Source organism: Aspergillus puulaauensis, chromosome 1, assembly GCF_016861865.1.
Source record: "Aspergillus puulaauensis MK2 DNA, chromosome 1, nearly complete sequence".
Classification (NCBI taxonomy): Eukaryota; Fungi; Ascomycota; class Eurotiomycetes; order Eurotiales; family Aspergillaceae; genus Aspergillus; species Aspergillus puulaauensis.
Window position 1 is genome coordinate 5,250,018 of NC_054857.1, and position 27,682 is coordinate 5,277,699.

Here is a 27,682-nt window from a genome sequence, read left to right on the forward strand (position 1 = left end):
GCTATTATTGCCAATACAGAATAGATACCATATTTCAATTTCATCATAACAATTACTGGGGTTTACAGGTCGCCAGCTCGCCAGGCACATTGTCCATTTCGAAGTTCAAGGCACGCGTTCAAATCCGAAAGCCCCAGTTCATGAAGAGCAGTATGCTGTCTACGCAGTGGAAGTAAATGGCGCAACCAGCTATCCACCGAATTCGAAGAAGGCCTGGGCATCACGAGAACCTGGAAGCATCATTCATGGCATCTGCCTCTATCCCCATCCTGGCCATCCATCGATCAACCAGATCATGGTTTTCGTTTTGCAAACGCTCTGCCCGCTGTTCGGACATGTTAATTTGAAGATTCAACGCAGCTAGCTCGTCTTGAAATTCCTGGAGACAACAATGTTAGATTATTCCACAGGATCATTAGTTAAACGAATAGTCAAACATACTTCTAACAGCTTTGCTTTCCCCTTTAATTCCTCATCTCTATCCCTTAATCGAAGTTGCAGGTTGGCGATTTCACCCTCCATCGAGTTAATTCGTTTGGCGTCATGGCTGTTTCTTTTCCGCAGCCTCTCCAGCTCTGTGGTTGCACGAGCAAGTCGTTCTTGAAGCTCGGTACGGGATCGTTGTGCTTCCGCTAGATCTGCCCTCGTCGTGGATAGAATATTCTGTGGGGAAGGCCCTTGTACTAGAGGTGCCTGTTGTCTGGGATCGGCGACTGGAGCCGGGGCTATAGATTGCTGGGAAGCGGTGGCTGGAGTATCCGGTGTTTCTACCGCCGTCGAGGCTGTTCGATCGGCAAGTTTGGTATCTAAATCAATTGTAAATATTAGCAAGATAAACACACCATAGAATCGGTATGCACGAGAACCAAAAGGAAGGGTGTTTCGTACAAGCATTGTATATTGTGACGTTGGCCTTCTCATGGCGATCTCGAGCTGCCAAAGCGGCAGCGTACTCTCCCCTCCAGTGGGCCATGTGAGGGCAGCTGGTCAAGATAGACGAATCATGAGATGAAAGATGCTTCCATGAGCATATTGCGTGACGAGGCTAGATACTACAACTGCAAAACTGTATCCGAAAAGAGGATTAGCTGTGACAGCGCATACTGTTTAATTGCTCGAGAGGGGAGCTGATAAGGTAAGGTAAGTTGTAGCCAAGCCCCTCTCTGGGGACACCGATAGGGAGGCTTCCGCCACACCGCCTCTTCCACCGCCCGCTTCGGCCTGCATCATCAAGCCGCTGCGGAGCAACCCAACAACTACTCCTCACTCCTCATCCTCCTACTTCAGGCGCTTTACCAAAGTCTCTTGTATTTTAGACCCCGTCGCTCCAGGGAGGCTATACTGGGGGTTCTTCATCTATCTCGGCACTTCGAATAACCCCTTTTTACTTTAACTTTGCGCACCTTGTCTGCGCAATGGCGTCACGGAAGAAGGTTATGCTCAAGGTACGCCTTACGTCCTCACCAGTTTCGTCCAATATTTACTAATGCAGTACGCTGTTAGGTTATAATCCTCGGAGACAGCGGTGTCGGTAAAACGAGTTTGATGAACCAATATGTCGGTGGCCCTATATCCTCAAAACCAAAGCCTTGGTTCATCACTCGCTGACGTCGGACTCGGAACTAGGTCAACAAGAAATTCAGTGGAAGCTACAAGGCTACCATCGGCGCTGATTTCTTGACAAAGGAAGTTTTGGTTGATGACCGACTGGTAACAATGCAGGCATGTATCCTATAGAACGGCACTCAAGAACTGGAGCTAACCTGTGATGCATAGATCTGGGATACCGCTGGCCAAGAACGATTCCAGTCGTTAGGCGTCGCATTCTATCGAGGTGCGGACTGTTGTGTTCTTGTATACGATGTGAACAACTCGAAGAGTTTCGAAGCACTTGACAGCTGGCGTGACGAGTTCCTCATCCAGGCCAGTCCGCGTGACCCTGAGAGTTTCCCATTTGTAAGTTGAGAAGCAGTTATTTGTTTTTGTCCGTTATACCTTAGCTAATTTTTTTTTATATAATAGGTTGTTATTGGAAACAAGATCGACATGGAAGAGAGCAAGCGAATGATCTCTTCGAAACGAGCCATGACGTTTTGCCAGTCGAAGGGGAACATCCCATACTTCGAAACAAGTGCAAAGGAAGCTGTCAATGTCGAGCAGGCGTTCGAAGGTAATATCTCTATTGGCATGGTATATTTAATGAACCTAACTGACAACAACTAGTCATCGCTCGAAGCGCTCTAGCCCAGGAAGAAGCAGAAGAATACGGCGGAGACTACACTGATCCGATCAACATCCACGATAATACCGAGCGTGACGGATGCGCCTGTTGATACCCCGATACTGAACTACATGTCATGATTCTTACCTGATGGCCAAGATTTGCTCCTCTTCTGCTGCGCTTGTAGAGAACCATTATTCCATATCGCTGGAAAGCTTGGGGGGATGCAATTCCCATTCATGAGCGTCTATCCTGTATATCCGACCTGGGCGTTCCTTGTGTAACACTTCCGCGTCTTTCTTCCCGTGCTGGTTCGCATCAAGATATCTTTCTGTTTTGGCTGTTTATTGCTCTTGATGCGCTGCTTTATAATTATGATTTTCTAGGAGTCTGGAATAGTATCATTTTACTGCTTGGCTGGCGACTCTACATTCCGCAAGCGTAGTAGGCACACTGTAGGTGGATCTGTCCCGGGCGGGCATTTACTGCTTTAACGCCCCGGCCGCCCTGATTAGAACCTTAACCAGGAAATACTATCTGCAATCACCAATCAGACATGCCATTAATGATTTTGGGCATCGCAGCCGCTCGCAGGAAATGCTTTGATTATGCGTTGCGACTCTTTTCTCTGTCAGCTCACCGGCCGACTCCTTGATTGCGACTGATAACGCCATCACGCGCGCAACTCCTCCCCTACTCCTCCGCGCCCCTCCGAATCCACGTTAACAGCGTTGGTTGAATATCGGTGCCTCCATGGAGCCATCATTGAGCGCAAGACGCCCCAGAATAGCCGGTACGGCCAGGAGAACACTGGGAATCTGTCTGCTCCTGGTCGTAGTGATATTATGGACGGCGTCGAACTTTTTGGCCAGCGTGAGTGCCTAACTAGCAGCTTCCCATCCTTGTTTACCACGGATTAGTCTAACAACACTCTTCGCACCAGACTATTTTCGCCGATAATACATACTCCAAACCTTTCTTTGTCACCTATCTCAACACCTCGACTTTCATCCTCCCACTGTTCACGATTGTAGCCAGCAGGCTCTGGGGACTCTTCCGCGCGGGGAAATTATACCAGGTCCAATCCTTTGAGAACTTGCTGCAGCAACTTGACTCGCACTACTCGGATGCCGAATTGGAGCGCATACTAGAAAATGACACAGGCTCTGATGCAGAACCTCATAGTTCCGGAGCATGGAATGCCTCTAGGACCGACGATGCGGGGAAAGGCCATGGCAACGAGAAGCTAGGCCTGAAGGCGACTGCAAAATTGAGCTTTCATTTCTGTTTGTTGTGGGTGAGTATTCTACACATTGATTTTTCTTCCTGCATATTGGCTAACGTGAAATTAGTTTACTGTGAGTGGTCTAGGTACAGACGGAAAGTGCTGTTGGATTTGTATTGATTAATGCCGTAGGCGAACTATTTCTCAATGGCTTGTCTGCAATTCACGACTGTTGGAAGCACAACTATCTTGACGTCCACCAGTGGTATGATATCTTGGAAGAGTTTAAAGCACAAAACAGATAACTCACTCTGTCCTAGGTGTCTGGACCCTCATCTTCGGGGCCATTTTCGGTATCGAAAGATTCACAGTCCGCAAACTCGCCGGTGTCGTCGCATCCCTGATTGGTATCATTCTCATATCCCGTGTCGACCTCTCTGGCACTGAGAGCAACCCAGGAGATGACAGCAACGGCGGCAGCAGATTCCCTCCCAAATCCGCCGGGGAGATTGCGCTGGGCGATGCAATGGCAGCATTCAGCGCAGTAATGTACGGCGTTTATACAATCGTCCTTAAACGACAAGTCGGTGACGAATCCCGCGTCAACATGCAACTCTTCTTCGGCCTCGTCGGTTTCTTTAACATGTTTCTTCTTTGGCCGGGCTTCATAGTCCTCCACATGACCGGCGCTGAACCCTTTGCTCTGCCTGATACCAGTAGAATTTGGACTATCATACTCGTATGCTTACACGCTCTCCCCACTAATAACAACTATCCGTCGCTGTTATACTAACCAATCAACCGCACAGGTAAACGCCCTCTCCTCTCTCCTATCAGACATTTGCTGGGCATACGCGATGCTCTTAACCTCCCCGCTAGTCGTAACTGTGGGTCTCAGCCTAACGATACCGCTATCTCTGGTCGGTCAGATCTTTCTGCAGGGCGAGTACGCCACGCCGTTATACTGGGCGGGGGCCACGGTTGTATTTGGTTCATTCCTAGTCGTTAATCATGAAAGTCAAAACACTGCACAGGCAGGTTATGACGTCGTTCCTGGGGAAGAGAGGGAGAGGGAGGATTAAGGGGCCGGAGGTATATGAAGTAGCTAGCTCTTAGGCATGTCGCATTTTCGGTTCTTTTATGGATATCAGATTCTAGGGCGTTCGGGGTTATGGACGGATGGGTTATACATGGATTATTCAATTGCGTTTCAACCGCGATACAAGAGCATGATAGCGAGATATAGTATATAATTAAGGTCGCATAGAAATACAATCTGAAACTGGGAAAGAGCCAATCCAAGTCACAAGACGGAATCTCAGAGAATATAGAATGTGATTTAAGACAAGAATGAAAAGAAAAAAGAGGCAACAGAAGGAGAAAAAGGTATCTCAGGCCCAACGCTCACCCGCCCTTGACGCCAATATAATAGAAGGCAAGCTCAAAGTAGTATACACGCCCTGGGTTGCGTGGAAATCATTAATGGTTACCAGTAACCATTTCAAAAGGTAGCAGTGACAGAGAAACCAAAACGAGCCAATATAGTCAGTAGTCCCGGGGGTATGTAATATATTCAGTTAATCAAAGGGGTAAAAAAAAAGAAAAAGGTCAGCGAGCGAGCTATAGTGATAAGCGAGGTAGGGCTTATCGAGAGGTCAAGATGCAGAAAAAAATAAAATATGAGATATGGTGTAGAGAGAGTGGAAAAGGGACAGAAAGGAGGTCAGCGGCCCGTTTGCGGGTGTTAGGCTTTATAAATTAGATATTATGACGCTGCTGGTTGGTTGCCCTGTTTCTTTCGCGCAACAATTATGCTTTTCAGGGCACCTAGCCACTGCGCAAGAGATTCTTCATCAGGCGTCGAGAGTCGGTATATTTTTTCTTCTGCGATTATCTGTAGACAGAAGCTTTTGGAGCGAGACATGGGGTCAACCTCTGCGGCGTCGAATATTTGCGTCATTGGGATGATTTTGACGGCGGAGTACTCCTGTCAAATTGTTAGATTACTCTCACCAATGGTATATTCACGTTGGGGGGGGGAAGAAAGGGCTCATAGAGCAAATATTGAGTGAATAGTAGGGTAAACGTACTTGTTCGTCTTTATAGAACGCCAGGCTCTTTGCTCGTAGTACAATCCATAGGCGTTTCCAATGTCGCACACCCCCTTTTATCTTGAGGCACTTCAGGTAGCCACTGCAGACAACCCTTTCTGGGTCGCGCAGGATCCCAGTCTCGTGGTTTCTAGCGGCTTCGCGAGAAGGAGTAGACTGCGGAATGGTTGGCGCGGACGAAGAGAAATCATGGACCGAAGGCTTAGACTTCGAATGGACACTCGTGTTACTCCCAGGCCCGTCTGACCATTCAGAGTATGAGGTAATGTCATTCGCCGAGTAGTCTACAGGACTAGCGAGTCTCGTTCGATGACTAGAAGGCAGATCGCGAGCAAATTCAGGGGAGCTTGCCCTTTCCCGGTATTCAATATCCGAATGGTCAGTGGTGTCATAGATCCGCTGCTTGTTAAGAACGGCAGCTTCCTGCTGTTCGTTCTTTTTTGACAAAGCAAAAAGCGCATCCTCGTCTTCAGTTAAACGGCTTTCGGTACGTATCCGCGCAATCCAATCTTCCATATCCTTTTCCGACAAAGCCTGGAAACGATAATTCTTCGACGAAGTGAATATAGCGAAAACAAACTGTCGGGACGAACGGTGAGATTTGATAGGTGCGACCGCAGTCACCTCGGAAAGTGATATGGACGCTCGCAGCCGGGTCGCCTCCTCATCCTTGTAGACCGATAACAAATTCGGCCGGAGAACAAGATACGCGGGTTTCCAAAATGCTCTAAACACCTACACCGATCTAATCAGTATGATTCGTTTCCATTTATGCGCAAACTTTAACGGCCAGGTAGACTTACATGCTTTGGCTTCACCCGGCGGTTCACCTTCTTTGACTTGAGGACCCGATCAAACTCAAAGCTTCCATTTTCGTTGACCGGAGAAAAAGTATCTAAATTCATGTGGCCGTTACGATGAGCAGCGGATGGTTGAATCGGCGAGAGGAAGGACTGTTGCACAGTGCCATCAGGGAGCTGAATCGCGGGGGTATTAGACCCCTCGAAAACCAGCGGGCCGGGCGCCGCGCGCTTTTGCCCCATGACGTCGCCAAACTGTCTCGTATATGGTATTTTTTCTTATCGAACGAAGTGCTTATTGTCGAGGGCGTGGTGTGGGAAATCTGGCGCTAGTAGACCGCTGAGAGAGCGCGCACTGCACAGGCGCGCATCTAAGCCAACGGGGCGGCGATGGGATCAGGCCTCCATAAGTAGTATACGGAGGCCTAAAGACAGGCGAAGGCGGCAGGCAGAAGTCAGCCAGAAATATTTCTGGCTGACAAGAACAAGGTATGGACAGCGCAAAACAGACTTCACGCAAGAGGCTGTGTCGAAAGGGACGAGATGGTGGACACTCCTGAGTCCAAAGTCCAGAGGCTGCGGAGTCGGCGCCTTCTTTTGCAGGTGTCGATCGTTGATCGCACGTTTTAAGTTCAACTCCACGGCCAGGAGCAATAGGAAACCATGGGCCAGGAGAAATTGCAGCCAATCCAGTAATCCCAATCCAATCGAATAAATTAGGTCGCCTGGTCAGATACTATTCTTGATATGCTCTACAGGTGCCGCGCAACGCTCCCTTGTCCCTACAGATACCCACAGTCCAGACCAGGAAGCAAGCTCTCTTCTCAACCACCGACTCATGCCCTAGTCTAAACTAGGACTAGCTCATCCTAGTTCCCGCTTCTAGACTCGGCCTGGACTAGCCCGCTCCTTCCCGTCCACCAAAGGACCCTGACTCTGAGTCCTGCATAACAACATCGAGATTTACGAATTGAAATGGATTAAACATACGCAATGCTCGTGTCAGCCTCATCCAACATCGTTGAGATGACATCCGTGGACTACTCTTTAAATCCATCATCCACGTTCTGGCTGAGCCTTGAATCTTGTACTAGGGCAGCCGAATACAACAATTTCTTCTCGACCGGTAGCTACTATCATGAGCAGATCAGAGGGAGTTCCCTGTATCGGTCAGCCATCCCCTCCACCATAACGACACCAAATTTCAGGTTGGGTGCATTCCTATCAAGGACTATTCATGCTCGCAAAACTCGCTCTTGTGTCTAGTTAAACGCGCACTATGGGCAACGTCCCGTAAGTCGGGGTATATCAGTGAGAATGTTTCATACGTATTCAAAAGCCAGGCGTGCCAAGGGGCTTGTCGTCCATACTCGAAGTTGGAGGAGAAAATCAAGCTGAAGATGTGACATGAGGTGCAAGGGAATGGGCGATCCATGGGAACAATGCCCGTGCGGCTCATGCTGGTCGAATAGGGCAGGGACTATAACAGCTTTGTGCTCTCCTCCATTTCTATCCACATGAGTAATTGAACTGTAGGTATGGAATATGGATGCAGCAAGCATGGCATTTCCAGCCTGGCAAACGGGCCTGTGCACTAATGTCCTCAAGGTGAGTAAACTACGTACTTGGTCCTTGGTATCCGTAGGATACAATAAGGTGGGCGAGAACCATGACCCGTATAATTTTTTTTCATTTTTTTTACTGAACCGAAATGTCGATTATCTTGATTAGGGACACCGGGATCAAGCAGGCATCAACATACCGGATAAACTTAGTTTTTGGCTAGGCTAGCGATTCACGGCTCTCGGAGTCTCGAAGCATCTGTCGTTTCAAGGCCAAAATGGTCCACCAGGGCAAATCCTGTAATTGTTACTTTCTGGACCAAGTGGCCTTAATTAACACCCGACACCAAGTTTCGCGGTAGTGTAAGCGCAAATGTTCCTGCTTGTGGATTTTGGTGTTTTAGTCTCGTATACAACATACAATCACGGATGCGAGACTAGGGAAAATATGATAAAGGGTGACTGCAATTGAAGTAAGGTAGTTTAATACATAGCTGAGACCGAGAGAGGCCACATATCCGAAAATCCGAAGGCGTAAGCCACGTGATCTGTTCCTTCGTTTCAGGGCTCTTACCCCTAGTACCAATCTTACAACAAAGAATCATTATATACCGTACGGATACCTTACACCCCACTGACTGTGCCTCCCTCTTGTTCTGGACCGAGTCCAGGCTTAACGAGTCAACAGTCATCAGTAAGGGAATAAATAATATTTCGCCTCTCGGCATAAAGAAGTCAATTATCTTGCATGGCATTGACTAATAAAAAGCAAAAATTAAAAAAGTAAATTTAAATGGAAGATCTAAATATTATTTTAACTTAGAAAATTTATTAACGAAGTCGATTATGGATATGATAAAGCATAAATTGTTGTAGTTAACTAAGTTAACTGAATTAACTTAACTAGCTAGTTAGATACATTTGTTGTGCTTGTCCTGAGCATTATAAAACCCAACAGCTGTGATGAAAGTAAGGCGATCATGATTACACTGAATGGTTACTATCTAGCCAACTCAATCGAGATTGTAACTTGCACGACCTTGAACTTCGCAGCTGAGGCTACTGAGGCACCTCGCTACCGCTGTTGGGGGTAACCATTCTAATGCAGAATGGGCCCGGATCTGCCGTCTCAATGGCATCATTATGTGTGACAGTAATAGTTAACTAATGGCAGTAAATTCTACGTAACCTCAAGGGCTTTGGACTCCGCTAGTATTTGGTGTGCCTGGTGATCCCTCTCGCAAACAGAAAAGAACCATAATTGAGGCGATAAGTCGTCCTAAATGTTCGCCAAACTCATAAATGCAAGTGCACGAGTCAGCCCTAGAAGCAGATGCGTCCACAAGTAATCCATTGGCGGACAGGCGGGTCAGGGCCCCAGGGGCTGAGGGGAGGCTTTGGGAAGCTCAAGGGTTCCTTTGCTTAATGACAACGTGTTACTCTAATAGGCGGGCTAGGCGTCAGGGTCTTAGTACCTGGTCACCGAAATCTCCAACAACAGGAGGGCTGTGAATAAGAAATCTTAGCTCTAAGGCACTGCAACCTTGACAGATGAGTTTAATTAATATTTCTGGGCTCAACCAAAGAACAAGGAAGTCGATCTTGATGTTTATCCTTCTACACTTACTCCGTACAAGTAACAGTTCGGCGTCTTGTGCAAGGACCAACTGTACAATAACCATCAGGTACCGTATCTTACCAGGAGCAATTTCTCAGGGGAGCCGCCTTTCCGGGCTGGGAGATTAACTGGCCAAAATTACCAGAATTACCAAAATTACCACCTGTAAATCACGCCCATGGCTGCTGACGCCTCCCTACGCTTGGCAAAACTTCGACCATCCCCGTCCCCAAAATCATTCCTTCGAGCCTTCAAACTCCATCGGACGTCTTCCGCAGCTTCTCGGTCTTCGACCTGGCCTCACCGTTTCCTCATCCCGATTGATGTCCCGGTCGCCGCCCCCCAAATTATCGACCTCTGTGTCTAGGGCCATTGTCGCTTGCGTTGATTTCAACGCCCTTCCAGTCCTCTGCTCAGTCAACTAGGAAAAGTGCAGAGAAAGGAGGCTTGCCTCCGGCCACTCGTTCATTTCTGCTTTTTGCACAGATTTATTTCACCTCCTCCCTTCGTCTGTTAATATTAATCGTCGCACCCCTGTCATTGTCAGCATTGACGACCAGCACGCCTCCGAATCGATCCGTTCAAAAGCCGTTACTCGCGTGCGGCAGATATAACTTGAGACGGAATCATCGGAATAGTTGCGGTTTGCCTTCCAAACTCACACAACTTCGGGCAGGTGCCCAACCGTGTTGATTGGAATTCGATATCGTTCTCGCGGATCGACCCAACCTGGGCACGCTTGCACCCATGGGCCTCGTTCAACGAGTTCAAAAATGGTTGCCCTCAACACCAAGTCTTCCTTTGGATGACTCGTCCTATGAAAAAGGCCAGAAATCTTCAAGATTTGCATTTTTCAGGCGCAGGATACGGTTGAAGGGCAACTCATCTATTTCTGTACCCCTAGGGTTTGTTTTATTATTTCCATGCATTGTAATAGTCCTGATTTTGCTGCTCTTCGTCCGACATCCCGCCTCGCCAGGGGGCATCCTAATACCAGCGGGCACGCCGCCATCTATAAGGTTCGTGCGCTCTCATATCGCATGGGAGGTCAATGTTTATTCTGTTGCTAACGATCTGCCCTCACAGAAAAATAAGCGAAAAATATGATAAAGTTTTCGCAACGGGTTGTCTTCCGGTTGAGAGGACAGATGGCCCCCGTGCGAATGCGGCCTTCGTTGTGCTGGCCAGAAACAAGGAAGTAGATGGCGTTATCCAGTCAATGAAGTCCATCGAACGGCACTTCAACCGCTGGTACCGCTACCCCTATGTCTTTTTAAATGACGCCGAATTCGACGATAACTTCATCAACACCGTCAAGAATTATACAAGCGCTCCCGTAGAGTTCGGGAAGATCGACGAGTCAATGTGGGGTTACCCCAGCTGGGTTGACCACGAGGTTGCTAAAGAAGGTATTCGGAAACAAGGAGATGCCGCAATCATGTATGGTGGTATGGAAAGCTATCACCACATGTGTCGGTTCTATTCTGGGTAAGCCGTTACGCTTAGTCCATGCTGTTTGAAATGCTAATCTCTCCTCAGATTCTTCTACAACCACCCTCTACTCTTGAAGTATGAATGGTACTGGCGGCTAGAGCCCGAGATTACATACTTCTGTGACATCACCTAGTAAGGATACATTTTCCAATGTTTGCATTTTACTGTTACTGACGGATGGATCAGCGATCCCTTCATCAAAATGGCCGAGGCCAATAAAACATACGGATTCACCATTGCTGTCAAGGAACTTCGCGAAACCGTCCCGAATATCTTCCGTTATGCCTCTGCGTACAAGCGGAAGAAGAACATTAAATCGCAAGGGTTATGGGAAATGTTTCTTGAGCCCATTGAGGAACCGAAACTCGAAGACGAGCAACCAGAGACTCTTCCTGAGGAAATCCTCATTACCGAGCCCGGCGAGACGAATGAAGTTGACCCTGAAACCATGGAAGGAGAGAGCTATAACATGTGTCATTTCTGGAGTAACTTCGAAATTGCACGCCTGGATTTCTTCCGGAGTAAAGAATATGAAGACTTCTTTGAGATGATGGACCGGAGTGGTGGCTTCTGGATGGAGAGAGTGAGTGACCCTGTTAATTGCTTTCACTACCCTGTTGACTAACGATATTGCTCCAGTGGGGTGATGCACCCATACATTCACTTGCCGCTGGCATCCTCCTGTCACCCAGTGATATCCACTATTTCCGTGACTTCGGCTACCGCCACACCACAATCCAGCATTGCCCTGCAAACGCTCCCGCGCGACAACTGCCGCGTATCCCATACCTAGAAGAGACAACCGAAGATGAGAAGGCGCGTATAGAAGAGGACGAGTATTGGGCCAACCCTGATCCTGTTAAAGAGAACGGTGTTGGCTGCAGATGCAGGTGTGATACAGACATTGTGGATGTTGAAGGCAAACAAGGCAGCTGTCTCGCGGAATGGGTGGATGTTGCTGGAGGGTGGGCATCTCCATAGACACGGCCTGCTATAATATTCATTGTATAATCTTCACGTCGTCATTTCCGTATCTACTTGTTCGGCTATGAGCATCACTCGGGTCGTCGTTGGAGTTATTATTTTTGTTTGAGCCTACCTGTTACGTTGGCTGTGGGGTTGTGGGCGGCGTTTTCTTTTCTTTTTTTTTTACGGATATGACGACTTCTTCTCTAGAAGATGCGTGGCCATTATCATCAATATCGACAAATCATCTAGCGTGTTTTGTGTATTTCACTTGGAGACTTCATTTATCTCTTTGGGGGGGGCGGGGGTTCTTTCTATTGTTCCCGACTTTGCTGGACATAAAGACTCGCGGGGTTCGAAATTGGTATTCGAAATTGGTAGCTGTACGGATCATATAGAATAGATGTAGTGGAGTGCATAGGACGTCTGCTTGATTATTATGATAAACCGAAAGGCAGCTTGTTCCTGTTGCCCATTATACAATGGCCTACCTGTCCCTATCTTCTCTGAAAGCGTCTAAATACTACTACTAATAATGGGTTAGGTATGTTGGAGGTTCTGATAGGTACTCGGCCATGAGTATAGTAGAAAGCACAGGTACAGGAGGTACTCTGATTTACTCTGTACTACTATTATAGTAATTAGAATTATACCTATGATTGGCCGAAGGAATCAACTGGAGGAGTATAACCTAACTACCAATATATCCATGCCTTGACATGCTGATATCTGCCTGTTGACCATGAGCGCTCTAGTTAAGACGAATGGCCCTTGGAAAGGCACGGTTCACTTCACTGGAGGTTAAAAGTCGATTGGTCATAGTCGAGCCTTCACATTACCTGTAACTTTGCACCGGCCACACCTCGCTCGTCATCAGCTGACTGCTTATCTGACCTTGTTACGCCTTGCACCTGCATCTGTCACTCCAGCTGCTACTTCTTCCATCTTCTTTCTTCCTTCATCAACGCCAGTGCCTCTAATAAAGCGAGAAACATTACTGACCCGATCATTAAAAGCTAAAGACCTCTTACTAACAACAGTCGAGGTGAGTCTTTCTTTCTATCTTTATTCCGTAACTCACCTGACTCCTCTTCCGCCCGGCAAGTTGGCATCCCCCCTCCCCCACATCAACGGCCGCCTAGCTTGTCATCGGGCATCTGCCTATTAGGCTGAGCCTGTTCAGAGAAGCTCACGGTCAGACATCCTAAGAGACAACTTTGTCCTCGTCGAGTTAACGCATACTTCTCCGCTGAATTTTTTTTTCTTTTCATTCACGGGAGTTAAGTTGTCGAGCGTCTCGTTCGACCCGAAGCTCCTCCGCTCCGCTTTACTCCATTTGACCCGCTATTGATCTGATATCCGTTCCATGGCATTCACTCTCTCACGATATGGCTGACTCTTCAAAGCCTCTTCCCAGGCGTCCACACACTGCCTCGGGCATTTCACATTTACAATATCCGACGTTACCTCCCCTCAGTGGCTCGGTTGAGGAGTGGTTATCCCGCTCGAGACCTATCGATATGACGTCAACGCCTCCGGCAGACCATCCACGACAATCATTAAGTGAGAGCTGGGCAACACTGAGTTTATCAGATATACACTCCGAAGATGGAGCTCCGTCTGAACAGACCGATGCTGGATCATTAATCGACCCAAGTGGTCCTGATGATGTGGCGAGCCTAGACGAACGATATAGCAGTAACGATGATATGGATGGAAACTACGAGGAGGGCCTAGAGAACGAAGGCTACGACTCCAGGAGTGATGTATCCGAGTCTCAAGAACTACAGCCCATGTTTCCTCAGATCGGATGCTCCATCGATGACAGTTCTCTCACCGCTCAGACTGCCTTTCGCCAATCCACCGAGTCTATCGAATTCATCGAGCCTGACCAGTGGCCTGAGGCTGAGAGGGTACAGCTCAAGCACACCATACGGTTGATCGATGGTTCCGAGATTGCTGAGCTAGGAGATAATATCTCCACCAATTTGCAGGACTCGACTCTGATGGCCACTCTCCAACAAACGATAACAAAGAAAAGCATCGACACCGATAAACCTTTCCGCGTAGTGTATGTCGGAAGTTCGGAATTCCGTGGCATCATACTTGACAAGCTTGGTGATGTCCTAGTGTCGAGCACGTCCAGTGGATTCGAAAGCAGTTCAACTGAGTCTTCAAGATATCATGTGGTTCCTACCTCGTTCGGCGCAGGCGCTGTTCCTAATTTTGCGGAGCTTCTTCCAATCCATTTCCAACTAATCGTTGATGAATGTCTCGAGGCCACGTCTGAGTCACATATTGACAGGCCTAGGACAATTAACTTGAAGTTCAAGAATCGATCTGCATGCACATCTCTATGGACAAGGACCGGATATGGTATCTCATCGTCCACTGAATGGGCACTCCCAGATATGGCCATTATTTTCCTGTCTTCTCAGGACACCACAGCCGCCATGAACACCCAGAAGTCTGCGCGAATGTTCATGGAACGACATGGTGTACCAGCAATGGTTATTTCAGAGAAGCCTCTCTGGAAAATGTCAAGGGAATCAATCCCCGTGAATCACCACAGTCTTCACATGTGCCTGGAATCTCGCCATATACCTACTGGAAAGACCACGGTTCTGAAACGATATCCCATTGATCTGAGCACTTTTGAGAGCATAACGCCCGGCCAGCTAAACAAAAACTTGGCGTCATTGGCAAACATTTACCCCAGGAAACATCCCAAGTCTTGCCCAGGTGATGTTCAGAAAGACTCGGCTTTGGATGTCAAAGGCTTCACTCAAAAAATACTACCTCTGCCGTACTTGAGTGATGATACCCAGTTGGCCTTTGTGTTGCGTGTCTTGATGATTACCGCCTTATCCGCCGGAACACTCGCCCTGGGTCATTTGGCCTTGAAGGCCGCCGCATTCTTCATTTCAAGCTTCTTCGCTCGGTCAGTAACCACTAGCCAGATCTCCCCCAATTCTAGCATTCATACTACCAGCATCATCCCAATGGCGGAGGTGGAACAAACTTCTTTGTCAGCACTTTCGTCAACGACTCGCAGCGTCCAAGTTTTGGGGCACCAGCCTAACGGCTTATCCCAACTTCAACATCTGATACGCGGGGCACCGTCGAGCATCGATTCATCACAGCCGTCCGAGAATTTTGAAATCCAAGTAGTCGGCGACTGTCATCTTGTCATCAAACCCCCAAATAAGTCACCGGGTTCAAGAAAGTCGCCAAAATTCAATGTCCAAGTCACCCGACGCAGCCAGCGGCTTCAGTATGAACTTTCTAGACTCTTTGATGGTGTTTACTCGCTCAAACTGGATCGAGAAGAGGCGTATGGTCCTGTCAACGTCACCATAACCGCCGACTCAAAACCACCAGTTAATCAAGTTGTGACGGTAGATCTGGGAACACCTTGGCTAAAAGTTGCGAACTGGAAGCGTGCAGCTCAGGCCATTACATCGGAGCTTGTGCGGGACGTGGGCACAGCACAAATGGGATTATCGGAAGTTTATGGCCGAGCCTCTAATGAACTCCAAGTACTCGTGGGGGACATAGTGAAACGGACACATTTTCTTCAACAGAAAGCGAGCCTCCTGCGCCGGGATTCTCTCTCAGTGTCTTTCAATACGCGAGACATCGCTTTACCGACATCCAAGCAACTTTCCGAAGTCTTTCAGCGCACTGCTGTGCAGCCCTTTCTATCCGCATCCTCTGTGCTGCAGTACCAAACCAAAAAGGTGAGCGATGAAGCGAAACAGATCGTGAGCAGTACATGGGAAAGGATCAACGCTTGTGCGCATCGTCTGAGCCCAAAGATTTGCGAGCACGTCCAAAATGTGCGGAAGTCGAAGACCCTCGACAAAGCGCACAAGAGAGCAAGACGCCTGATGAAAGGAAGTGCCTCATAGGGATTGTAGATGCTTGGCCAGAGCTATGCTTGGGATAACTAGTCCTATCCAGCGCTTGGTTCTACATATTCTGTATCTCTCTTTTATTCATATGTTAATTTTGCATGCGTTCTTGTTTCACTCACATCTTTTACTTTCTTATCAAGTTTGGGTTGGGTTGGTTTCACTTTCGCGAAGATGAAATCAACAGTCTGTCTTATGTAACAATGAATAATGAAACAATTCTTTTCTATAATGCTCAGTCAAACCCCAAACAAAATATATAACTGTAATGTTGTTTGTTTTTGAGTAGGCAGAAGACTCGAGCGGTGGCACACTAGTGTTGGCGGCCTCAGGCCATGAACCTACCCACTTGCAACCAAAAACAACCCGCCCATAATTTTCCCCTCCTCCTCTCCCTCCCTAGTGATACCCACCCCATAGAGCCCTTTTCTTTATATTTTCCCATCTTCAGGTAATTCGCAGTCGCCTTCGCTAACTAGAGTCCTACTAACTTTATCCAAATCCGCAGAAACCAAAACGTACATTCACCATGTCTGACGCCGCTGAGACTAAGCCCGACCCCACCACCAGCGCTCCTGAGGAGACGACAAAGAAGGCGGAGGAGACCACCACTGCCACTGAAACTTCCAAGGTGGAGGAAGTTAAGGCCTCTGCCGAGTCTGCCGCTGAGTCTGCTACTGAAACCGTGAAGGATGCGACTGCCAAGACGTCTGACAGCGTCTTCGCCATGTTCGGTGGCGGCCCCAAGAAGGAGAAGAAGGAGGATGAGGAGGAGGTAAATGAGCGCTCTGGTTCTTCCAAGGCCCAGAAGGGTGAAGATGAAGTAAGTGCACACTTGTTCCTTCTTTCTTACGATTATCTTTCTGGTTCTGTTTTGCTGTGGACTTTTTTTTCCCTTTTTTGTTTGTGAAGTCGCGTGCCTTCAGGGGTTGAATTCTGAGGATATATTTTTAAAACCTAGAGAAATGGCTGACACGCATTCCCTACCTATAGGAAGAGGCTCCCGAGTCCCCTGAGGTTCACTTCGAGCCCGTCATCCGCCTTACGGAGACTGTTGAGACCAAGACCAACGAAGAGCTCGAAGAGCAGACCTTCAAGATGCGCGCCAAGCTCTTCAGATTCGACCGTGATAGCAAGGAGTGGAAGGAGCGTGGCACTGGTGATGTTAGACTGCTGAGGCACAAGGAGAACGGCAAGAGCCGTCTGGTGATGCGCAGAGACAAGACCCTGAAGGTCTGCGCCAACCACTACAGTATGTGCCTGATACGCAGAGTTATCTTTGATCCCGAAATGCTAATGCGAGTGTAGTTGTCCCCGACATGAAGCTCAGCCCCAACGTTGGTAGCGACCGCAGTTGGGTTTGGAACGCTGCTGCAGACGTCAGTGAGGGTGAGCCTGAGCCTTGCACTCTGGCCATTCGGTTTGCCAACAGTGAGAGTATGTTACCATATTGCTATCCACATGAAACCGACATTTTGTCCTAACCTGATGCAGATGCCAACCTCTTCAAGGACGCTTTCGAGTCGGCTCGTGAGGAGAACGCGAAGCTTCTCAAGCAGTAGATTTCCTTTCCGGACCGGCTTCTCAGAATTATTGAGCATTTGGAGGAATATTCTTAATGCATAGTTCCTACCCTTCTACCCTTTTATCACAACGGGATTGATGGAGTCCTCATCAACTCCGCATTTCCTTTATTTTTCTCCCCTGACACGATTCCCATTCAATTCCTGACCCATCAACCTTTCCCCTACCCTGCCCACGCCTTATGTACGCATGAATGAAAACGCAGAATGATGGTTCTGCTAATGGTTTCCCCACCGAGCCGATATTGACACGGGCATGACCCTGACTTGTTGTTAGACAATACCGTATGACGGTCTTTTGTCACTAGTGGAGGCGGTCGTGTTCAGCAATTTGGCAGTAGATAGACTCACTATCCATCGAATATACAATCAAAATATGTGCATACCTATGATAGTCTAGAATTCAAAGTGCGGCTGAAGAAGTTGTGGCTGCTTCTGGAGGGCTTGCGTGTGTAGGAGGGCAGCTGTAGTTCCCCCCGCCTGCCTCGGGCTCCTCTCGCCGCCCATTCTTTGAATCGACTCTACGGTCCTCTGCCTCCCCTCGCGCGACCACAACGACGTAAGCACCTCTGCTCGATATTCAATCATCAATTTTTATTTCGCTCGTCTTCTTTATCCGCCTATCGGCTCCAGCCCGCGTCCTCATTGTCTCCTGATTCTGCGGAGCTGCTGGAACGTTCGGCCGCCAGCTTTTCACTCCGCCTGCGATACTTCGGCCCCGAAAGCTACATTCCCACGAAGCTTCTCCTTCAAGGGTAACCAGCAGAAGCACCTCGTATCATTTCTTGCTATCAAGTCCGCAACGCGCGTCATCGTGACCCTATTACCAACATGCCCGACGTGAGTCTTCCGACCTTGTAGCTCCTTACTGGTCCACATCGCTACACACCCGCCTGCCTCCCAATAGCTTAACATTATCTTTTGCGCAGCTTGCTAACGAACGCGTTTGATCATATACAGGTTAAGAGAAACGTTAAGCTCATAACACAGCAGGAAGTCATGTATGTTTCTACCCCAGTCTCGTCTCCTTAGCTCCGCACCAAGAATCGCCCCAAATCCGTATACCATCCTTCCTCCATATTCTGTCGCCGGCGCCTGTCTTGTATTAGCTCGTGCTTGTGCGTGCTTATACGCAGATGTCTTTGACTACCGCACACATTCGCATGAAACAATGGATAGTCTCGTCGCCGGTGTCGTCGCCGGTGTCGCTGTCGATACTAGGGATAACCTGTGGATATAACAAACATTTGCTGATGGGTTTATTTGCGTGTTACAGAAACAAGGACTCCGGCGTTGAAGGGTTTCCACTCCGAGCATGGTCAATTGAGGTGTATCTCATCAACGACCATGGTGAGCAGGTGGCAGCCAATGTTTTCGACAAGGTGACCTACAATTTACATCCCAGTTTCGGGAACAGAGCAAACCAAGGTCCGTTATTATTTCCGATTCTTAGTTTCTTCGGCCGATTTGTTATTGTTCTGCATTTGTCCGTACTATAGGACAGCAAATGTGTGGAGCAGCGGATGCGGGTTGGGCAGCGGCGGCTAACCCAGAAATAAACAGTTTTCAAGAACCCCCCTTTCAGGATCCAGGAAGAAGGATGGGGTGAGTTTGATATGCAAATCAGCCTCACTGCTGCAGACAAAGACCACGTTGTCGCGCACGATCTTAACTTTGCTCAAACGCGCTACGAGTCAAAGCACGTCATTGTATGTCTCGGCTTCGCTTAGGATTTTACCCCCATCAGAACACCGCGCTCACATTCGGTACAGACCTTCAAGAACCCCAAGCCAGCCCTGTTAGCGGCGCTTCGCGAATCTGGACCTGTCCCCGGCGATGAGAATGGGGTGAAGTCGAAGCGTTCCGCAGGAGGAGAGGAAGGATCCAAGAAGAAGAAGCGAACAGATAAGAGCGTAAGTGGTTGCCTCTCTGTTGGAAGCAGAAGAGTTGAAGTTTAATAATCTACTCCGCAGGTCGACATGGATAAGCTAGCCGATGGCCTTCAGCGACTCGGCGAAGACGATCTCCTCCAGGTGGTACAAATGGTTCATGACAACAAGGCCCCAGACTCCTACACTAAGAACGACGTTGAGCGTAAGTCCCTCCGCTCCCAAACCAGGGAGAATAAGCAGTCAACTAACTTCTTTACCAGAGGGAGAGTTCCACGTCGATCTCTATACCCTCCCAGACTCTCTAATCAAAATGCTATGGGAGTTCACACAGGAAAAAGGAGCTCTGTGATTACCCATTCTGGATTTTGCGCCTCCTTTTCACCTTTTTTTTCCCATTCCCAAATCCTCTCATGTTGACGTGGCCGTACCCTGCCTCATTTAACCCTTTTTTGTATCCTTTCTGCGTTTGAAAGTTCCACACGTCCAATTTTCCAATTTACAGCATTAACCACGCATGTTGGTACTACTCTCTGGATCTGAACTGAATCCTTTAGCGGAAAGGAAGAGCACTGGAGCCTGTCTGTTAGTTATGGATGGCCCACGAAAAGACAAACATTTTCCAACTCTTTCAACTAGGGCCTAGGTTGTTTCATTTTTCATTATTTTTACTGCCTGGTTTCTGTTGTCGTTCTTGTTTCTCGGATTCCATTTTATTATCCTCTTGAACCGCACGCAAAATACAAGTTTCAGGGAAGAGGCGGCTTGCTTGATAACGACCGGAATTTTTAGTTTAGTGAATGCTCCACATGAAGAATAAAATGAGGAAATAAATCAAATTGAATTGAATCCTAGAGACTTGGGTGCTTTTCGGATAGCCAAGGTAGAGCAGCATAGATCGAACTTTTGTATAAAATCTTGGGATAAAGCACCTACGGTAGAAGATGGGTTTCCAAAGCGATAGTTTCCAAAAATTGCATTTAGTTTATAATATACAGAAGGATGACTACTTAGGTAGGTAAGTGCCAATCTATACTAGCTAGATATAACATAAATGCAGCAGCATAAAGACAAGGACAAATCGAATATCATCCAAGCAAGAACGCAAACTGGACTTGGCAAATCGAGGCGGATATCTTAAGAGTGGGTTAGGAAAGGCAAAAACATGCATGCATGTAACGAAGAAAATAGGCAAGAGAATGGAAGAAAAGCAGTGAATACGAAATTTGGACCAGCCGGGCTTCTCCTGAACACCGAACAGACTAAGAGACGGAACAGAAACAGTGCAGCAATGCATGCGCTGGTTAAAGGTAAAAAGGATGAGAAACACAAAAAGGACAAGGCGGGATCTATTAAATGGGCGCCTGGACAAAGCCTCCTGGGGGGAAAGAAAGGGAAACGGGTGAGATGACGGTAGGAGTATGGAGGACGAATGCGTCCCTACGAGGTCGCACCAAAAGGACTTCTCACTCTCACAAAGTCGCTGCTTATAGAAACAGAGTTCGTCCTCCATGCCCCGGAAATCAGAGCAGAGCATTAACCACATGTAAATCTATACCACTCGGTACCTAAACGAGAATTATGTTAGTTTCACTCAACGAATCTTACGTTAGGCAATGGCGGTGGTCGGGCAGAAAGAAAAAGCAAAGAAAGCAAAGACAAAACACGAGAAAAAAAAGAAAATTAAGGGTGAACTCACGATTTGAGAACATCCTCTAGACTATCTGCGCTGCAGCTTCGACCCTTCGGGATCTGCCGCAGGATGTCAACAATTGTTGCGAAGACATCCCCGTCTCGGTACGCCAGTAGCGCAGGGGGTTTGATGTTGTCCATTTCTGCAATTTCGTGATGCAGCTTAATGAATCGGACCTTTGGCTGGCGGGAGGCAATTGTGTGCAGGCAGTCTTCAACCAGGGCACTGGTGTTTGACTAGTTGGAGTTGATTGGTTAGCGAGTTGTTCCATTCCACCCCCTTGCGTATACTATGCACTTCTGAAACAAGTTTCGACTGCAGAGGCGGGTGGGTGTGACCTACCTCAGGATCATACAGACAAACCACCACAATTTGGTCGGACGGCACCTTCTCAATTGCATCCAAATAGCCCACCGCATCGACTGTGTCCACGGTCCCATAGTATTTCCGCCAGGGGCTGGGCCGCCGGGCCTTCTGGCTCTGCAGCTGCTGCATACGTGATTGACGCCACCGGCGCATGAACTTGTCCTCGTCTGCCTCGTCGGGATCGCTCGCTGAGCCATCAGGCGGCGGGGAGTTGTGGAGGAGAGTGGCATCAGTGGAGGACTTGGAGGAGGAGTAGTGGTGTGAGCGGTCGGCCATCGAGGTACCAGAGACGAACGACTTGCGGAAGTTGCTTCTGCGGGCACGCTCAAAGGCTTGGGCATCAGCAATGACACCCTTAGGCCCTGTGTTGGCGTCGAATTTGGTGTTGGGGACAGTGTAGGAACCGGAACGAGAGGCCATGGCTGCCATGGCTTCGTCGTCGTCGGAGAGGTGGACGTTGTCGAGGTCTTCTAGGTCGGAAGAGGAGTCGCGATCAGAGGGATTGTTGCGGTCTTCAGGATGAGCGGATGATTTCTCGCGATTGCTGAAGAGTTGGTTGAATTCGTCTTGGGCGGAGGACATATTGAGAAGAAGGGGAGAAAACCGGGCGCAGCGGCAGGAATTGAAACGGATTTATAGAAGTCTGACAGGTCTTTTTTTAGAGGACGTTCGTCTCGGACTAGGAAAAGCAAAAATAAGGTGAAGTAGACTAGGGACGGACGGCTCTGGCTCGAGAATGCGTGGTGTTTCCGCGTCACAGAGAGGGAGTGAAGGAGGAGAGCGGAGCACGGGGAGGGAGAAGTGGCGGCAAGTGAAACACAGCAGCCCCTCAGCCGTCGCGACAACAGTCAACAATCGATCGTGTGAGCTTGTGATGGGACTCGCAGTCTGCAGAAACCGCAATTTTGCAGCCGATCTCCGGACAACAACTCAGCAAGTCTGTTTTAGTATTCCTAAACGACCGGGCAGGGGAGTTTGGAGCGTCCATTGTCTGTCGTCGTTTGTTTCACTCTCAGGTCTTGTCACGGCTCGGCCGCTGCCTCCATCGGGGGAACTAGAAGCCACCAAGAATCTTCACCTCTGACTCTTTGGGGTGTTTTTTCTTTCATCCACGTGGAGGGCGCCTATCATGCAGTCTACTAGTACTGGGCGCCGTCGTAGTCGCAGCCTCGAATGAAGATCACAGCCTGCTTACGGTTGGGGGCATCCGTTTCATCTTTTGCTGCTCGGACCACCAGCTGAATCCACGAGGGCATCCACGAGGGCAGGCTCTCCCGTTCTTGACCGCAATTCTTCCCTCGAAAGGATTCATAAACTTGATTTGACTCATCCCACTCTCTACTACACACACGGCTTGCGGCTTTAGAAGATAATGAAACAGTGATGGTAGGAAATTTAACTGGGAATGCAGCAAGCTCAAACACACGTCAAGCAGGGCTCGCTTGAAAACACTCAAACTCTCCAATGTAAGCTGATTATTAGAAGATAAGAAATAGAGATGCACTCAAAGGAAAACGTCATGGCCTATCCGAAACATTCCTTTCTCGTCTTCACCGCCAAGGGTACATCCAGGATCAATGCGTAGAAAAGAGACAATCCAACCATAGGTATAGCGAAGGGTACTTAGTTCAAAAAAAAAGGGGGAAAGAAGGGGAGTAAAAGAAAAGGAAACTCATATGAGATGAACAAAGGAAAATAGTCTTGAGGACTCATTTTGAAGCTCAGTCAATCAGATGAACTCCAAGAGAATCCGCGTCATTCCAGACACCGAGCCGGAGCCCCTGCAACCATCCTTAGAGAAGACAACATTAGTACAAACCGGTGCATAAAATTGTGTTTTCTTTTTCGATTCCTCCGGTTTTCGTAATCAATCAATTTCAGGCACGAGACGATTGAATCACATCCTCCTCAGCCATGCTTCTTCACGGTGATTCAATCCGCATCCACTGCAGCTGAGCCACGAAAAAATGGCGATAAAGTGGCTTCTCGACAAACAAGATTATCGTACAATGCGGACATCCGGCCTATCGGTGGGCGGGAAAAAAAATTTCAAACTAGGAAAGTCGCAGAAGACTGAGACAGGGTATCTTTTGTCGTGGTAATTTTTTTCATATTTTCAGCCGTTTACCAGGCCCAGACCTTGAGCTGTTGTTGCGCATCAATGATTAGTACACGTTGTTTGCAGGAGGAATTACGGGGGGAAAATCCATGACTTACCAGTGAGTCCCAAGACCCAGTGCAGAGACTGATACCATCATTGCTGACACCAAGACAGCTGACACGGTTCTCGTGGCCACTTAAAGATCCAACCTTGTCTCCACGGAGAACATCCCAAACCTATTGGGCACAATTAGCCGTCTGTCACCATGGCGGTAAAAGAAAATAGCAACATACCTTGCATTCAAAGTCATCATAACCAGCAAAAAGTAATCTTCCCGAAACTGAGAAGCCAACTGACGTAATACCGCACAATATTTGGTCGCTCTGTGTCAGGATATAATTAGCATTGCCCATCCTCAATAATACAAATCAGTTGTTCTCACCTGGTAGATGTTGAGCGACCTGTCTGCGCGAATGTCGAAAAGACGGCAAGATGTATCATCAGAACCCGTGCCGAAAGCGTTGCCGTCTGGGAAGAATTGGATAGCGTTAATGTCGGATTCGTGGCCAGCGAAAGTCTGGACGGCCTTTCCAGTACGGATATCCCAAAGCTTGGCGAAAGCATCACAGGCACCCGAGACGAAGATGTTCTGGTTAGTAGGGTTGATGCTGATAGACATAACGTCGCCGAGGTGATCCGCAAATTCGGTGACCTTGGAGCCAGACTCGATATCCCAGAGCATGCAAGTCATATCGCCTGAAGAGGTGATGATGCGACGGTCGTTAATGAAACGGCAGCAGGAAAGATAGCCCGAATGGCCGGAGAGTTCGCGCGCGACACGAGTTGGGCCCTCTCGAGAGGAAAGGTTATAAATGGAGCAAATGTTGTCCAGACCACCGCAAGCAACATAGTTTCCACTGGGGGCATAGGCGCAGGTCATGACCCATGATGATCTCAGCGGAATAGCGTGTACCTTGTTCGTGGTGTATGCATCCCAGATGATGAGCTTTCCATCTTGCGAGGCGGAAACGAGATGGCGACGGTCGGTTGACCAGTGCATGGCATAAATCTTGGCCAAGTGACCTTTGAGCGTTCGCCGAGGCTTCATTCCAATGCGAGGCAAGGGGTCGGTTTGGTTCTGCGCGACATCACGCACTGTTCAATTTTGTCATCGTCAGCAATTCTGCAGAAGCAGTAAAACGGCCAACGCGATAAGGGAGAGGGCGGGATCTCCATGGGTATCCGGCCACAGCAAACACACGTTCCAGGAGAAACAAAGGGGAGAGCTCATACGGTTTGTGTCGGCAAGGTCATCCTTGCGGCGTCTGATCTTATCCTTCAGCCCTTCAGCTTCGCGCCTGGCGGCGGTAATTTTAGCCTGCATCTGTTCGCCGCTCATATCGGCTGCCATAATACGGGACCCCTGGGAAACGGAAGGCGGCAATTGGGGGGTGACAGTGGGAACGGAAGAGGGAATTGAGCGGGTAGAGGCGCGTCGAAAGATGCAGGAGACCGGCGTGGAGAGGAGGAGAGGGCGGTGGGAGGGAAATCAAGAGAGAATGGCGAGGTTGGGATGCCGTTGTCGGGAGCAGTGAGAGGTGGAAGGGGAGGATGAGAGTTAGGTGAAGGGGCTCGGAGTGAGGGGGGAGCCTGAGGTTGACGGCCGATTGGGTGTGGAGCGAGTTGAGAGGCGGATGCGACCGAGCGAAACAGATCCAGGTTTCGACCCAGCGCACTGGTCGGATTTAGAGGCGATGGGAATGTGCAGAGAATGCGAGGAGGAGAATAAGAAGAGAAGAAAATGAGGAACGAACGAGCAGCGAAACTGCGAGAATCAGGGGGGAGGCCGGATGAGTGAGCCCGGAGGGTAAAAGGCACAGATGCCAGCACAGGGAGAGCCTTGGAAAGTGTACTGTAAGTAATCTTGAATAGGAACTTAGGGAGTTTCTCCGTCTCATCCACTAATGATGACAACAATAATACAACGGTACCCCGTACCTTAATAATAATAATAATAATAATAATAATAATACTGCTAAAGCTGCAAGTGTTTTCTGGACTGCTAAGGAATTGTCATGATCTCCCGTCCTGCACTGCAGCTTGCAGGCTATTGCGGACCCGAGTGTGAGCCCCCCAGCCTCGTACAATGGAGCCAACCGCCTGTCAAAGGAGTAAGGGATCCCACATTGTTTACCAATGTCTACGGATTCGGAGCCTCTACGATAGTAATGGGGCAGTTCTTCGAGAAGGAAAAAAAAAGCATCGATAATTTAACGGTTGAGTTAAAAGGGGACCACCAGGAGAGTCTGCCAGGGCGCTCGTGGATCTCTCAATGCCAGAGATGGAGCAGCTCCGGTAGCCCACGAGAACTATTAAAGACGTTAAACCACATTAAGAATGCAGTCCATGGTAGCCCCCTCTCAAAACCTTCATTTAATTTCTCGAAGAACTGCCGAATACCGTCATGCTGCAATGACAGTCGCCGCGTCGCAAGCTTACTTGGGATGGCAGTGTCAACACCACACCAATTAAAGTTGATATACGTATACCGAATATTCAGGAGTCGAGCATTATTCCCGAACACATAACAATGATATTAACTTGCGGGAATCGCCAACCTTAAAGAGCAGCGATGTGCGCCAATTTCGCTCGGGCGTCGGTAGGGTACTACTTTTGGGTGTTTGGAAAGTTTTCTGGTGGTCTGGCATCGTCAGAGCTTTGAGTTTGTCCGCCTCGTGGTGATTTCCGACCAGAGCAGATCCTGTCCAGGACGTGCTATCCAAGACCAGGGAGAACAGAGGAAGGATCAACTCTCCGCCTCAGCAGAAAGACTTGCACATTCACAATGGCATTCACGCTCGTATTTGGATTTGGGCAGAATGAAGTTAGTTAATGCCGGCTTATAAATTGCTCGAGGCTTGCAGTGGGTCCCGATGGACGACTAGGCCAGGCACAACTTCGCGATCATCAACAGTGGGGATTTTCTCCAGGTGCATTCACCAGATGGCCCTCTGGATGGCCAGGCTAAATTAAGGATTATTCATGCGTTCGCCTTTCTCATTTCCCAAATTCCCATGCTGCAGACCGCTGCTCCACAGCTTTTGCCCGCGAGTCAGAAAATCCGCATTTCGTTCGTCCTCTACTGAGTTTCTGGTTCGAGCACAGAACAAAGCATCTACGTGCTCTGACAAATGTTGAGGATCTACTTGCCTTCGATCTTTCGGCAACGCTCAGCAGTCAGCACTATGGAAGCTTGGACCTTGGACCTTGAACTTGATTCTAATATTAACTCTATATTTTGGACTTGGTTGGGCACACAACATCAAACTCAATGGTGCCCCATCCCTCAAACGTACAAGTCCATCTTCCCTCTTTCTCCATGGGCACAGCCTGCAAGCAACTGCCGGGCATGATCACCTGGCCAGCCTTGAACTCAATGCCATATTCAGCAAGTCTGTTCGCCAGCCAAGCAACAGCACCCAACGGGTTTCCAAGAACATTCCTTGTGTTCCCCCTCATCACCTCCGTGCCATTGAACTCCAAAATGCCCTGGATATCATTGAGCGCAATATCCGTGACCTTGCGCGGTGAACCACCGAGGATAATGGCGCCCGTAGATCCATTGTCCGCCAACGTATCCGCAAGCCCAATGTTCCAGTTCTTGACCCGCGAGTCGATAATCTCAATTGCCGGGACGGCATAGTCAATGGCGTTGATCACCTCGGCGACTGTGACATGAGGACCCTTGAGATCCTTGCTCAGCACGAACGCAGGCTCGAGCTCGACGAATGGCTTGATGAACTTCTCACGGTGCAGCGGCGTGCCTTCGTATGTGAACGAACTTGCGTGCAGGAAGCCGTAGTCTGGGTGGTCAAGACCAAAGGCGGTTTGCATTACTTTGGCGATGTTGCCCAGCTTGTATCCGACTAATCGGTCACCGTTCTTGATGGCATATTCTGAGTTGACCTGCTGGACTTTGAACGCGCTATCGGCGTCGAGGGCCGGCCATGTCTTTGAGGGCGGGTCGATAGGCTTTGCTTCGGCGCGCGCTGTGCGCAGGGTCGCGGCGATGTCGCTAATATTGACGCTGGACATTCTTCTGTGGAGGAGAGAGAGGGTATGGAGGAGGGAGAAGGAAT

At 48.8% G+C, this 27,682-nt stretch overlaps 12 protein-coding genes across 12 annotated transcripts; 7 read left to right on the forward strand and 5 right to left on the reverse strand.

Annotated features, from left to right (window-relative positions):
* Positions 1-220: 220 nt before the first annotated feature.
* Positions 221-973, reverse strand: ATG16 (ATG16 family protein; the record flags this gene model as incomplete). Its single annotated transcript, XM_041698228.1, has 3 exons — positions 221-379; positions 442-806; positions 889-973. The coding sequence occupies 3 exons, from the start codon at positions 971-973 to the stop codon at positions 221-223; spliced, it is 609 nt and encodes a 202-aa protein (XP_041551434.1).
* Positions 974-1,415: 442 nt separating this feature from the next.
* On the forward strand, positions 1,416-2,333 carry rab7 (Rab family GTPase YPT7; the record flags this gene model as incomplete). Its single annotated transcript, XM_041698229.1, has 6 exons — positions 1,416-1,445; positions 1,504-1,557; positions 1,627-1,722; positions 1,777-1,956; positions 2,023-2,170; positions 2,224-2,333. 6 exons carry the CDS (start codon positions 1,416-1,418, stop codon positions 2,331-2,333), a joined length of 618 nt encoding a protein of 205 aa, XP_041551435.1.
* A 641-nt stretch (positions 2,334-2,974) lies between these two features.
* APUU_12070S (DMT family transporter) lies at positions 2,975-4,528 on the forward strand (the record flags this gene model as incomplete). The annotated part of the gene is made up of 6 exons (XM_041698231.1): positions 2,975-3,094; positions 3,165-3,518; positions 3,574-3,579; positions 3,639-3,711; positions 3,767-4,185; positions 4,256-4,528. The coding sequence occupies 6 exons, from the start codon at positions 2,975-2,977 to the stop codon at positions 4,526-4,528; spliced, it is 1,245 nt and encodes a 414-aa protein (XP_041551436.1).
* A 683-nt stretch (positions 4,529-5,211) lies between these two features.
* Positions 5,212-6,600, reverse strand: APUU_12071A (PH domain-containing protein; the record flags this gene model as incomplete). Its single annotated transcript, XM_041698232.1, has 3 exons — positions 5,212-5,433; positions 5,537-6,292; positions 6,361-6,600. The coding sequence occupies 3 exons, from the start codon at positions 6,598-6,600 to the stop codon at positions 5,212-5,214; spliced, it is 1,218 nt and encodes a 405-aa protein (XP_041551437.1).
* Positions 6,601-10,284: 3,684 nt separating this feature from the next.
* Positions 10,285-12,012, forward strand: KTR5 (glycosyltransferase family 15 protein; the record flags this gene model as incomplete). The annotated part of the gene is made up of 5 exons (XM_041698233.1): positions 10,285-10,556; positions 10,624-11,025; positions 11,077-11,163; positions 11,218-11,614; positions 11,671-12,012. 5 exons carry the CDS (start codon positions 10,285-10,287, stop codon positions 12,010-12,012), a joined length of 1,500 nt encoding a protein of 499 aa, XP_041551438.1.
* A 1,373-nt stretch (positions 12,013-13,385) lies between these two features.
* APUU_12073S (uncharacterized protein) lies at positions 13,386-15,908 on the forward strand (the record flags this gene model as incomplete). The annotated part of the gene is made up of 1 exon (XM_041698234.1): positions 13,386-15,908. One exon carries the CDS (start codon positions 13,386-13,388, stop codon positions 15,906-15,908), a length of 2,523 nt encoding a protein of 840 aa, XP_041551439.1.
* Positions 15,909-16,440: 532 nt separating this feature from the next.
* Positions 16,441-17,473, forward strand: APUU_12074S (Ran GTPase-binding protein YRB1; the record flags this gene model as incomplete). The annotated part of the gene is made up of 4 exons (XM_041698235.1): positions 16,441-16,734; positions 16,905-17,163; positions 17,220-17,348; positions 17,406-17,473. The coding sequence occupies 4 exons, from the start codon at positions 16,441-16,443 to the stop codon at positions 17,471-17,473; spliced, it is 750 nt and encodes a 249-aa protein (XP_041551440.1).
* Positions 17,474-18,325: 852 nt separating this feature from the next.
* Positions 18,326-19,735, forward strand: APUU_12075S (putative transcription initiation factor subunit (TAF30); the record flags this gene model as incomplete). Its single annotated transcript, XM_041698236.1, has 7 exons — positions 18,326-18,334; positions 18,455-18,495; positions 18,771-18,922; positions 19,058-19,203; positions 19,267-19,407; positions 19,468-19,588; positions 19,647-19,735. 7 exons carry the CDS (start codon positions 18,326-18,328, stop codon positions 19,733-19,735), a joined length of 699 nt encoding a protein of 232 aa, XP_041551441.1.
* Positions 19,736-20,935: 1,200 nt separating this feature from the next.
* APUU_12076A (phosducin family protein) lies at positions 20,936-22,024 on the reverse strand (the record flags this gene model as incomplete). The annotated part of the gene is made up of 3 exons (XM_041698237.1): positions 20,936-20,951; positions 21,083-21,312; positions 21,419-22,024. 3 exons carry the CDS (start codon positions 22,022-22,024, stop codon positions 20,936-20,938), a joined length of 852 nt encoding a protein of 283 aa, XP_041551442.1.
* A 154-nt stretch (positions 22,025-22,178) lies between these two features.
* On the forward strand, positions 22,179-22,526 carry APUU_12077S (uncharacterized protein; the record flags this gene model as incomplete). The annotated part of the gene is made up of 1 exon (XM_041698238.1): positions 22,179-22,526. One exon carries the CDS (start codon positions 22,179-22,181, stop codon positions 22,524-22,526), a length of 348 nt encoding a protein of 115 aa, XP_041551443.1.
* Positions 22,527-23,566: 1,040 nt separating this feature from the next.
* GPB1 (WD40 repeat domain-containing protein) lies at positions 23,567-24,954 on the reverse strand (the record flags this gene model as incomplete). The annotated part of the gene is made up of 5 exons (XM_041698239.1): positions 23,567-23,587; positions 23,660-23,779; positions 23,837-23,926; positions 23,986-24,698; positions 24,837-24,954. 5 exons carry the CDS (start codon positions 24,952-24,954, stop codon positions 23,567-23,569), a joined length of 1,062 nt encoding a protein of 353 aa, XP_041551444.1.
* Positions 24,955-26,834: 1,880 nt separating this feature from the next.
* Positions 26,835-27,638, reverse strand: APUU_12079A (2-keto-4-pentenoate hydratase; the record flags this gene model as incomplete). The annotated part of the gene is made up of 1 exon (XM_041698240.1): positions 26,835-27,638. The coding sequence occupies one exon, from the start codon at positions 27,636-27,638 to the stop codon at positions 26,835-26,837; it is 804 nt and encodes a 267-aa protein (XP_041551445.1).
* Between the last annotated feature and the right edge of the window lie 44 nt (positions 27,639-27,682).